The sequence below is a fragment of the Corvus brachyrhynchos genome, unplaced genomic scaffold (genome assembly GCF_000691975.1).
Source record: "Corvus brachyrhynchos isolate BGI_N302 unplaced genomic scaffold, ASM69197v1 scaffold46, whole genome shotgun sequence".
Taxonomy (NCBI): Eukaryota; Metazoa; Chordata; class Aves; order Passeriformes; family Corvidae; genus Corvus; species Corvus brachyrhynchos.
The window spans coordinates 1,726,402-1,736,918 of record NW_008238838.1 but is presented as its reverse complement, the minus strand read 5'-3'; the positions used below and the strand labels follow the sequence as shown (position 1 = coordinate 1,736,918).

At 59.1% G+C, this 10,517-nt stretch overlaps 1 protein-coding gene across 2 annotated transcripts; it reads right to left on the bottom strand.

Moving 5' to 3' along the window:
- Window positions 1–38: 38 nt before the first annotated feature.
- On the bottom strand, window positions 39–10,511 carry ROBO3 (roundabout guidance receptor 3). 2 transcript variants are annotated; one of them, XM_017738574.1, is made up of 21 exons: window positions 10,392–10,511; window positions 8,352–8,678; window positions 7,477–7,634; window positions 6,846–6,966; window positions 6,633–6,771; window positions 5,959–6,086; window positions 5,754–5,878; window positions 5,159–5,330; window positions 4,857–5,068; window positions 4,555–4,636; window positions 4,302–4,470; window positions 4,049–4,215; window positions 3,695–3,819; window positions 3,395–3,614; window positions 3,202–3,314; window positions 2,620–3,100; window positions 2,414–2,540; window positions 2,230–2,333; window positions 1,940–2,149; window positions 1,700–1,850; window positions 39–1,631 (listed from the first exon to the last, which is right to left on the bottom strand). In XM_017738574.1, the coding sequence occupies exons 1-21, from the start codon at window positions 10,504–10,506 to the stop codon at window positions 1,460–1,462; spliced, it is 3,618 nt and encodes a 1,205-aa protein (XP_017594063.1). In that variant the 5' UTR covers window positions 10,507–10,511; the 3' UTR covers window positions 39–1,459. The 2 variants fall into 2 exon arrangements, with proteins under 2 accessions (XP_017594063.1, XP_017594064.1); XM_017738575.1 differs by lacking the exons at window positions 39–1,631; window positions 1,700–1,850 and having other exon boundaries at window positions 2,060–2,149; window positions 2,414–2,447; window positions 2,517–3,100.
- Between the last annotated feature and the right edge of the window lie 6 nt (window positions 10,512–10,517).

The following is a 10,517-nucleotide window of genomic DNA, read 5'->3' as shown; positions in this document are numbered from 1 at the left end:
CACAGCTGGCCCCTCGGGGCTCCCCTGTGCCAGGAGGGCAGCGGGCTCGGGGTGGATGGCCCTCACTGGCATCCGGAGTCACCGAGGGACTGGGTGCCTGTGAGGGGGTGCTGACGCCATGGGGGGTTCTCCTGGCAAAGAGGGGGGTGGAGTGAAGCCAGGGTGGGGGGAGCGGGATGGGGGCTCAGCGGCCACCACAGTGCTGGCACAAGCCCTCTAGAGCTGTGCCAGAGCCAGGAGAAGCCATGTGCTACTGTCACAGCTGGATGGCACTGGTGTAGGTGGGCTGAAGCGTCACAGCTGGATAGAAGTGCCACAGCTGGATCACAGCCACACAGCTGGGCTGGCAAAGGGGAGCAGCAATGGCACAGCTAGGGTGGGGACCACGGCCTGGCAAGGTTGTGATAGCATGGCTGGCCTGCAATGGCACATCTGGAGCACAACTGGATAGAGGCTGCTCAGCTGGATTGCAGCCACACAGCTGGATTGCAGTGGCACAGCTGGATCACCACACATCTGGATTGCAAGCACACTGGCAGATTGCAGCTGCACAGCTAAACCATGACACAGCTAGGTCATGGCACAACTGAATTGCAACCATGCAGCTTGATTGCAGCTGCACAGCTGGGTCATAGCACAGCTGGATTGCAGCCAGACATCTAGACTGCAGCTGCACAGCTGGATGCAGTGACATGCCAGCATTGTGATGGCACAGGCAGATCATGGCAGAGCTGGGTCACAACAGCACAGCTGGATGATGGTGGCCCACCTGTCCGGTGATGATGCAGCTGTATTGCAACACCCCAGTCAGCCCACGGTGTCATGGATGTGTCATGACAGTACAGTCAGAGCACAGCTGGAGAGGAGGGGGGGATGGTGACACCATGGATGAATCACAAAGAGACACCTGGGCATCCAGACCCCAATGGTATGGCCAGACCATGGTGGCACAGCAGGACCGGGTCATGGTAATATGGCTGGGTTGTGATGGGACACCCAGACCATGGTGGGACATCCAGGCCCTGATCCAGAGTCCAGTGGCAAGGCCAGACTATGGTGGAACAGTGGAACTGGATCATGAATACATGACTGGGCATGACATCCAGACCTCAGTGGGATACCTGGGCCTCGGATGACACATCTGGACCTCAGTGACATGGCTGGACCATGAGAGCATGGCAGAGCCAAATAGTGACAAAATGGCTGGGTTGTGATGGAACATCTGGACCATGGTGGGGCATCTTGACCCCAACAGAACATCTGGACCCCAATGAGACACCTGGACCCTAATGACACTGTTGGACCATGATGGCATGGCAGAGCTGGGTAGTGACAACATGGCTGAATTGCGATGGAACACCCTGACCATGGTGGGACATCTGGACCTCGATGGGACATCTGGACCCCAATGGGACATCCAGACCCCAATGGCACGGCCATACCAAGCAAGGCCCATCTCCTACCGGGGCAGGAGGGAGTTATCGAAGTCGCGGAGGCGAGGGATGTCCTCCGTGGTGCGAGGTGACGGTGTCAGCGTGGCGGTAGAACGGCAGCCAGAGGAGATGGTGGGTGAGGATGCAGCAGTGGCACAGGGGATGTCCTCACCAGGGTACCACACCTCCATCCCCAGCCTGCAGGGTGGAAACCACAGGGTAGGTGCTGGGGGCAGGACACCCAGCCCCCAAGCCCCCACACTCACCCTCTGGCTGCCTCTTCATCCTCCTCTTCCTCCTCCTTCTCCTCCTCCTGGGTGCACTGGCTGAGCTCACTGGCTGAGGGTGGTGGGGGCAGCAGCTCTGTCCAGCTCACCACCGGCGGTTTCACTGCTTGCCCCAGCTTGGCTTTGGCCCCTGTGCCAAGGAGGGATGCTGGGGGGGCTGTGGGAAGGGCACCGCACCACGAGCACCCATGCGTGCCCCCACCCATCCGACCACCCTACCGTGCTCAGCCCGGCCACGGGGCACCTGGGGGGCTGCAGCATCCATGGGCTGAGAACCACCCCCAGGATAGGAGGTCCCATACTGTGAGAAGGGACGGGGAAAGGTGCAGAGCTCCTCACTGTCAACCTCGATGGTGCTGTAAACCGGCCCCTCAGCAGCCCCTGCTCCAAACTGCTCCGTCTGGGCGATGTAACGAGTGATGCCGGCATCTGCAGAGGGTGACCAGCATCATCAGGGTTGGTCGTGACCCCCTCAATCAGAGCCACCCAGCCCCATGCTGGCCCCTCACCGTTGTAGTATCTCTCAGTGGTCCCCAAGCAACCGGCAGCACTGGCTGTGCTGCCACCACGCCACGCATCCACCAGCCACGGGTAACCACCACTGGCAGCTGCCCTGCAAGGAGAGGCAGTGGAGGAATGCTGGTGGTCAGCCCTGAGGGTCCTGGGGAGGGCAGGGGATGCCAGGGGGGTTACCTGGGGCTGCTGCGCACTGGAACCGGGAAGGCGACTGTGGAGAGAGATGGGGGTGAGGGCAGCGAGAGGCCATACTGGGACCCCGCAGCACCTATGGGCTTACCAGTGGGTGTGTAGGCAAAGGATGCTGTAAAGAGAGGGATGGTGGGTGGCTGATGGGTGATGGGTGAGGGGTGAGAGGTCCCAGGGGTAGCACCCCCCTGTACCGGTGAAGTGGCTGAGCTCCTTCTTCCTCCGGCGGCGGCTGTAGAGCCAAGCAGCAAAGGCAGCGAGAACGACCCAGCAAGCACCACCAACACCAGCGATGAAGGCTGGCTGCCTGGCTACCTCTGCTAAATGCTCAGCCAAGCTGCTCCCACCTGCTGGCCCCGCATCTTGCTCCACCAGGGGGGCTGCAAGTGACACGGGAAAGAGGGACACACCGGCGGGGTGCCAAGGAGCCATCCCCAGCACTGCAGCGGGTGACCCCATCATGCCCCACCCATGGGTGCAAGTTGTGACAATGAGGGTCTCACCAATGTGGATGGGAACAGGGGCGCTGCGGGCACCCACACCTGCACTGGTGGCAGCGGCAACTTCAGCATGGTAAGGTACCCCGGGGACAAGTCCCCGCAACTCTGTCGCCAGCACCGTCCCCTCCACGCTCTGGTTGATGTGGAAGCGGCTCTCATTGCCCAAGCACCAAATCTGGTGGGGAGCAGGAGGAAAAGATGGGGAACACCCATAAGGACACCATGACATGGTGGACAGAGTGGACCTGCCACATCCCTGCTGCTGTCCACCCTTACCCGGTAATCACGGATGACACCATTCTGCTCTGCCGGCGGTGGTGGCTGCCACGAGATGCGGACACTGGTACCATTCCCAGCCACGCTGACAGCTCGCGGTGGGGCGCTGGGGGCTGCCAGTGAAGGACACATGGGGTACCACCTCCAGGTTGTCCCCGGGGACCCACACTGTCCCCTCCATCCCTACACTCACCTGCTTCAGGGGTGCGCAGAGCACGCACAGCGCTGTCGGGACCATGGAGGTGATGAAAATAGGGTCGGACCTTGACCTCGTAGTCCTGGCCCCGGCGCAGCTCGGTGAGCAGGGCTCCCCGCTCCCCTGGGGCCCACACTGTCCGCGCCTCCTCCCAGTGCCCACCACGCCGCCGGTACAGCACCCGGTAGCCCTGAAGGAAGGGTGCTTGGCGCTCCACCTGAGGACCCAAGGGAAGGGTGGCATGGGGGGATGCTTGACACTGGGAGCCCTGTACCAGTAGCGAGGCTCAGCACTCACAGTCCAGGAGAGGTGGACAGTGCCCAGTGGCAGCACCACAGGTTCCTGCAGGTGCACAGCCACTTGCGCCAACTCCTGCTGCACCTGCTCAGGGTCCAGCCCTTGCTGCGTGGGGTTGGTGTCTGCTGGAAACATGAGAGGGTGGAGGATCCATGGATATCTCCACTGGTGTCACCAAGTGAAGAAGCCACATACCCATTGGGGGTCCACGGGAAACTCCATTGGCATCACTGGGCAAGGATGGACCCAAAGATTTTGGGTGCATGGGCACCTCCACTGGTGTCACCAAGTGGAGATGGGCCCAAGGGTGGGGGATTCATTGACACCTCCACCGATGTCACTGCTGGATCTCACCTTGGGTGCGCACAGGCTCCGAGACGCCGCTGGGGTCACTGAGCCCGTAGGCATTGACTGCCCGCACCAAAAACAGGTAGACAGAGTCGGGGACGAGGCCGCTCACTGTGTGGGTCTCACTCTCCACATCGGCTGCCACTGTCTGCCATGGGCCACCCGCTGCCTGGCTGCCAGGGGACAGGGGTGACTCGTGACAGGGTGGTATCAGGCCACCACATCATCCCTGCACCCAGAGAAGAGGCTTGTGTGATACCTGAAAGCCTCCACTATGTAAGAGGTGACATCGGTGGCACCGCTGTCTTCGTTCCCTTTCCAGCTCAGGGTGACACTGCTTTTGGTAACGTTGGTGACCACAGGGGCGGAGGGTGGCCCAGGGAGGAGACCGAGTGCAGGGGAAGGCAGGGAGAGGTCGGATTCATCACCTGCAGGGAGATGCATGGAGGTCTGGGGTGGCTTTGTTCCCAGTGCCACGGTGGCCCTGCTGCAATGACATCTCCATGACCCACCTTGTACCTCCAAGGAGCTGCCCCAGCGTGTCCCACCTGCCGGGCTGGTGGCCACACACTCATAGAGCCCGGAGTCTCTCACCTGCAGGGGGAAGAGCTCCTGCCCCATCACCCTGAGCACCCATCACCTCGGCATCCACCACCCTGAGCACCCACCATGCTTTGTACCCACCCCCCTGAGCCCCAGCACTGCTTGTACCCACCTCCCTGAGCATCCACCTCCCTTTGCTGCACCCCTCGCACCCACCGCCCCCTCCCTCCCTGCAGTACCCCCATGGGTGCCCCTGCCGGGGCCGGCTCACCCGGAGGCCGGTGATCTGCAGGGTGCCGTTCTCCAGCAGGCTGGCACGGGGCTGGACACCTACCAGGGCACTGCCATCCTTCAGCCACCCCACGCTGCCTGGGGGGTCTTGGGCCCCCACGCCGCAAGGCAGCCGCACTGTGGCCCCCACTGGCAGCACTGTCCGGTTAGCGGGAAGCAGGCTGATCACTGGTGGCTGGAGTCCAGTGGGTGCTACAGGGAGAAAAACGGGAATTGCCGGCTGGTGGGGTGGGTGTCACTCATACACTGAATATGCCAGTTCTTCACTGGCACTGGACTTACCCCCCGTCACCTCCAGGCCTGCCCTGGCCAGGACGCTGCCGGCCACGCTGATAGCCTGGCACAGGTAGTGGCCGGCATCACTGGGCTGGACGTTGACGATGGTCAAAGCACCACTGGGACTGACCCAAACACGGCTGGAAGGGATCGGGGGCTGGCCCGGGAACAGCAGGGTCTGAGAGGGAGTGGGATTAGTGGGGGGGATGAGGCAGGGGGAGGATGGGATGTGGGGGTTGAGATGGCGACAGGGTTAGAGGTGGAAATGGGAAAGAGATTGCGGATGGGTATGGGATGGGGATTGGGATTGGGATGGGGATTGGGAATGGAATGGAATGGAATGGAATGGAATGGAATGGGGACAGGGATGGACTAGGGACTGTGATGGGATGGTGATGAGGACAGGTAGGGATGAGGATTGGTACTGGTGTGAGGTTGAGATGGGATGAGATTGGGATGGGGATGAGATGGGGATGGGGTAGAACTGGGATGGGGTTTGTGATGATAATGGGGATGAGATGGAACAGAAATGGTGATGGGATTGGGATGAGGATGGGGCTGTCACTGGGTGTGGGGTCAAGGATGAGGGAAGGAGACAGACCTGGCTCCCCTCCTTCTGCCAAAAGACAGCGGGCGGTGGGTTGCCCTTGCTCTGGCACTGGAAAGTCACGCTCTGGCCGGGGGTGACAGCCTGGTCGTGGGGCCCGGTGACAAGCTGGGGGGGCACTGCAGCAGTGTGGGGAGAGACAAGGGCTTGTCTGGGCACTCCACCAGCACCCAAGGGTGCTCCCCAGGGCCCCCCTTACCGTGCACAGTGAGGGTGCCCGACGCCTCCGACCTGCCCACGCTGTTATCAGCCAGGCAGGTGTAGGTGCCCTCATCCTCCACCTGCAGCCGGCTGATCCGCAGGGTGTTGTCTGGCAGCACCTCCCACCTGGGGGGAACCCAGCGAGGCTGTGGCACCAGCAGAGCGCTGGGGCACCAGGAGGGCATAAGGTGCCATGGGGTTGGGATGTAGTGAGGATGTGGGATGTGATGGCTGCACAGGAAATCTGGGATGCAAGGAAAATGGGAGATGCAGCAGGGATGTGGAATGTGGTGGAGATGTGGAATGTGATGGGGATGTGGGATGCAACGGCGATGTGGGTTGCAGTGAGGATATGGGATGCGATTGGGATTTGGGATGCGATAAGAATTTGGGATGCAAAGAAGATGCAGGATGCAATGAGGATTTGAGTTGCAATGGGTATGTGGGATGTGATGGAGAAGTGGCAGGACGGGAATGTGGAATGCGATAGGGATGCAGGATGTGCAGAGGACAGAGGATGTGTCAGGGTTATGGGAAGCAATTCCTTGATGCCATGAGGATGGCAGGTGCTCCAAGCACACCAGGCTGACACACACTGATGCTGCTCGGCTGCACCACAGAACCCTGGCTGGCCTTGGTGCTCCTCAGCCACCCCCCTCGCCCCCTACTCACCTTCCCAGCGGCATTTCACCCTCCTCCTTGCGCCAGCGCACCGCCGGCTGCGGATCCCCCACCGCCTCGCAGGTGAACTCCGCCGTCCCCTCCACCAGCACCACCTGGTTGTGGGGCCTCTTGCCAAATGCTGGGCGCTCTGCAGGGTGGCCGTCAGTCCCACCAGGATAGCACCCACCTCCCTGACACCCCCAAAATTAAATCCCCACGCACCAAAGACGACCAGCTCGGCCGGCTCGCTGTCCCTCTCCCCTACCACGTTGGTGGCCACACAGACATAGACGCCAGCATCGCTCTTGTGAGTACTGGCCACCATCAGCTTCCCACCGCGGATCTGCAGGAAGTACAGCTCATCCCAGATCCTTATCACATCCTGCATCCCCATCATATCCCACATCCCCACTGTATCCCACATCCCCACTGCATCCTCCACCCCATTGCATCCCATATCTCCATGACATCCCACACCCTCATTTCATCTCTCATCCCCCCTGCATTCTGCACCCCCATCACATCCTATATCCTCATTGCATCGCACATTCCCATTGCACCCACACTCTCATCACATCCCATGTTTCCATTGCATCTCAAATCTCCGATGCATCCCATATCCATACCCCATCCCCAACTCATCCTGTATCCATCACATCACACATCCAACTCTCTGCTACATCCCACATTCCCATCGCATCCCCATCACATTCCAGATCCTCACTGCACCCCACATCCTCACTGCACCCACAACCGCATCACACCCCACATCCCCATTACCTCCTGTATCCCTGTAATATTCCACATCTCCACTGCATCACCTCCACCCCAGTTCTGGCCCCCCACCCCTCACCGTCAGGTGCTCGTCCTTGTCGCTGACCCGGACCCCATTCTTCTTCCAAGAGATGCTGGGCTCGGGATGGCCTCGGGGTGGGACACACTCCAGCACGGCCGGTTCTCCCGCCGCCACCACCACGTCCCCGGGGGGCTGTCGGAAATCGTCCCGCAGCACTGCGGGGACACAGAGGCCTCAGGCCCCCAGCCCTGCACCCCTGGGCTGTGGGGAGCATCATCTGCTTTGGCTTGAATTGGCTTTAACAGATTTTAATTTATCTTCATCTGTTTTACTTGATTTTCAAATATTTTCAGATCTTTTCATTTGTTCTCATTTATTTTCATGTGTTTCCAATTATATTCGCCTCTTTTAATTTTTTACCCATGTTTTCATTTAATTTCACTCCTTTTCAGTAATTTTCACTTATTTTCATTTATTTCCAATTGTTTTCATGTTCTTCATCATTTTCATTTCTCTCACTCATTTGCACTTATTTTATTTCTCATTTATTTTCACTTACTTTCAATTATTTTCACTTTCATTATTTAATTTCTCTTTTTTCCATGGTTTAATTTCTTTCCTGTTATTTATATCCATTTTCACTTACTTCCTTACTCTTATTTTCATTCCTTTTTACTTATTTTCTTTTTACATTTGTTTTCACTTAGTTTTACTTATTTCCAATATTTCTCACTTCTCTGAATTTATTTTCATTTCTTTTCACTTACTTTATTTATTTCCAATTATTTCCCCTTATTTTAATTTTTTTTTTGCCCTCTTTTCCCTTGGCAGAACAACCCAGGAATGTGAAGTCCCCTTGCCACTGAAGCAGGCTGGGCTCAGGGATGATACCAGAACCCCAAGTTCCGCCCCCAAACCCCGCCAGGACTCACCGGCCACCTCCAGGGAAGCATTCCGGCTGGTGGCCTCCCCCAGGTAATTCCTGGCCACGCAGAAATAAACCCCCTCGTCGGGCTTTCCCCGCCTCCCGTGCAGGATTCGGAGGAAGAAGAGGGATCCCCCCGGGAGGAGGGTGCGGTGGGAGCGGGGATCCTCCCGGTCCGTCTCCACCCGCTCCCCGTCCTTGTACCACTCCACCACCGGCGCCGGGCGCCCCTCGGCCTTGCAGCTCAGCGTGGCCGGTTCCCCCTTGGACACCAGGACATCCGTGGGGTGCTCCACGATGCGGGGAGCCGTGTCCTCCAGCTGAGGGTGGGATCCTGCAGGAAAAATAGGAGGGGTAGGGACGGGGGGCTGGGGGGGCTGAGCATCCTTGGCTTGTGTGGGGCTTTCCTGGCTCCAGACCCAGCTTTGCTCGGAAGGCAGGAGGTGAGATGAAGCGTGGCCAGGTCCCAGCCCACTCTGCCCATGCCGGGGTGGGTGCTGGTGGGGAGGGAGCAGGATCGGGAGGGTGTCAGGCAAGGCCAGTGGGACACAGCAGCTTTGATCCCAGTAATGGCCTTTTCCACCCAGTTTCCAACTGGGCATCCCTGTGGAAATGGGGCTGCGGCTAAATTCTCCCCGGTTTTCCATCAGCTGCCAAGTGCTGATTTTCTGTAGCAGAGTTCTGGGCTGCTGAAAATGCTCAGTTTTAAGTTTTAAAAAGCCCCATATTGGGGTTGTGGGTCTGTTCCAGAAAAATCCCCTTGCTAGGGCATGGGAATTAATGGATGGTCATTAATGCTGGCATAATTAATGCTCACTCACAGGTATCTGTGCACACATCCCCTTCCCCTGCTCCCCCACATCCTGGGGTGGGCTGTGGGCATAAGGGGGCTGCAATTTGGGGTGCCCATGGTGTTGCCATGGGGATGGGATGTGGCTGCCATGGGGATGGAAGCAGTGCTGCAGGGCACTGGGTACCCCCGGGGGGCACAGCAGGGACCGAGGGAGCCGCAGCTGGGCCCGGTGACTAATTGGGACAAGCAGGGGGTCAGGGCAGGCCCCTTCCTGTGCCCGGCTGACTATGCAGAGGAAGGGGGTCCTATGGGGTTTGGGAACACCCCCTCCCCTCACCAGCCACCCAGGGCCAGCTGGAGGGGGATTTTCAGACTAAAAAAGAGGCGAGAAGCTGAAAACGGAGTCAAAATTCAGGCAGACACCCTCTCCCTCACCTCTCCTTCCCCCCCACTCTGTCCCAGCTAGGGGTCATGGGGCTGGTTTGGGGACATGGGGAGGATTAGGGCACACGGAGCTGGTTGGAGAACACTGGGATGGTTCAGGAATGTAGAGATAGTTTGGGAACACAGAGCCAGTTCCAGTTTGTAGTCTGGGGATCGGCTTGGGGACACAGGACTGGTTTGGAGACATGGAGTCTCTCCTAGTTGTGTCTGTGAGTTGGTTTGGGCACACAGGGACAGTTTTGGGACATGGGGCTGGTCCTGGTTTGGAGACTGGGGATAGGTGTGGGGACATGAAGGCTGTTTAAGGACACTGGGTTGCCCCTGGTTTGGGGTCTGAGGATTGGTCTGGGGACATGGGGACAATTTGCAGATGCCATATCTGTCCCAGCTGTAAATGTAGGAACATGGGACAGTTTGGGAACAAGGGGTTGCTTGAGGTTCAGGATTTGGGAACACAGGACTGGATTGGGAACAGCGGGACAGTCCTGACTTGGAGACAGTGAGCTGGTCTCGGTTTGGGGTCGTGGAGACTATCTAGGGACACCACATCACTCCCTGGAGCTGGTCTGGGGACAGAGAGCTGGTCCCAGACTGGAGACGCGGGGCTGGTGTGGGAACACTGGGTCAGTTCCGGAGCTGGGACATGGGGCAGGTCCCGGTTTGGGGACAAGGGGACAGGCTGGGAGTCCAGTGTCGGTGCTGGTGGGGTCCCAGTTGGGGCTGGGGGGCTGCGGGCTACTTCCAGCATCCCGGCTGGAGCAGGAGCAGGAACGCCGGGACAGGGGGACAGAAAGACCGGGGACCACGTACCGTTACCGGGGGCCAGATCGGGCAGGTGGAGCGCGGCGATGGAGCGGTTGATGCCGAGCAGGAGCGAGGAGGAGTTGGAGCCGTCGGCTCCCAGCGAGTCGGCGAACAGGTTCATCTGCAGCAGCG

What these genes read in the sequence shown, in the direction of transcription:
- ROBO3 (XM_017738574.1), bottom strand. Translation starts at nt 10,506, where the DNA reads ATGAACCTGTTCGCCGACTCGCTGGGAGCCGACGGCTCCAACTCCTCC. An exon ending in CGATCTGGCCCCCGGTAACG is followed by an intron (nt 8,679 to 10,391) that starts GTACGTGGTCCC and finishes TTTTTCCTGCAG; the next exon opens with GATCCCACCCTCAGCTGGAG. An exon ending in GTGTCATCCGTGATTACCGG is followed by an intron (nt 3,101 to 3,201) that starts GTAAGGGTGGAC and finishes GCTCCCCACCAG; the next exon opens with ATTTGGTGCTTGGGCAATGA.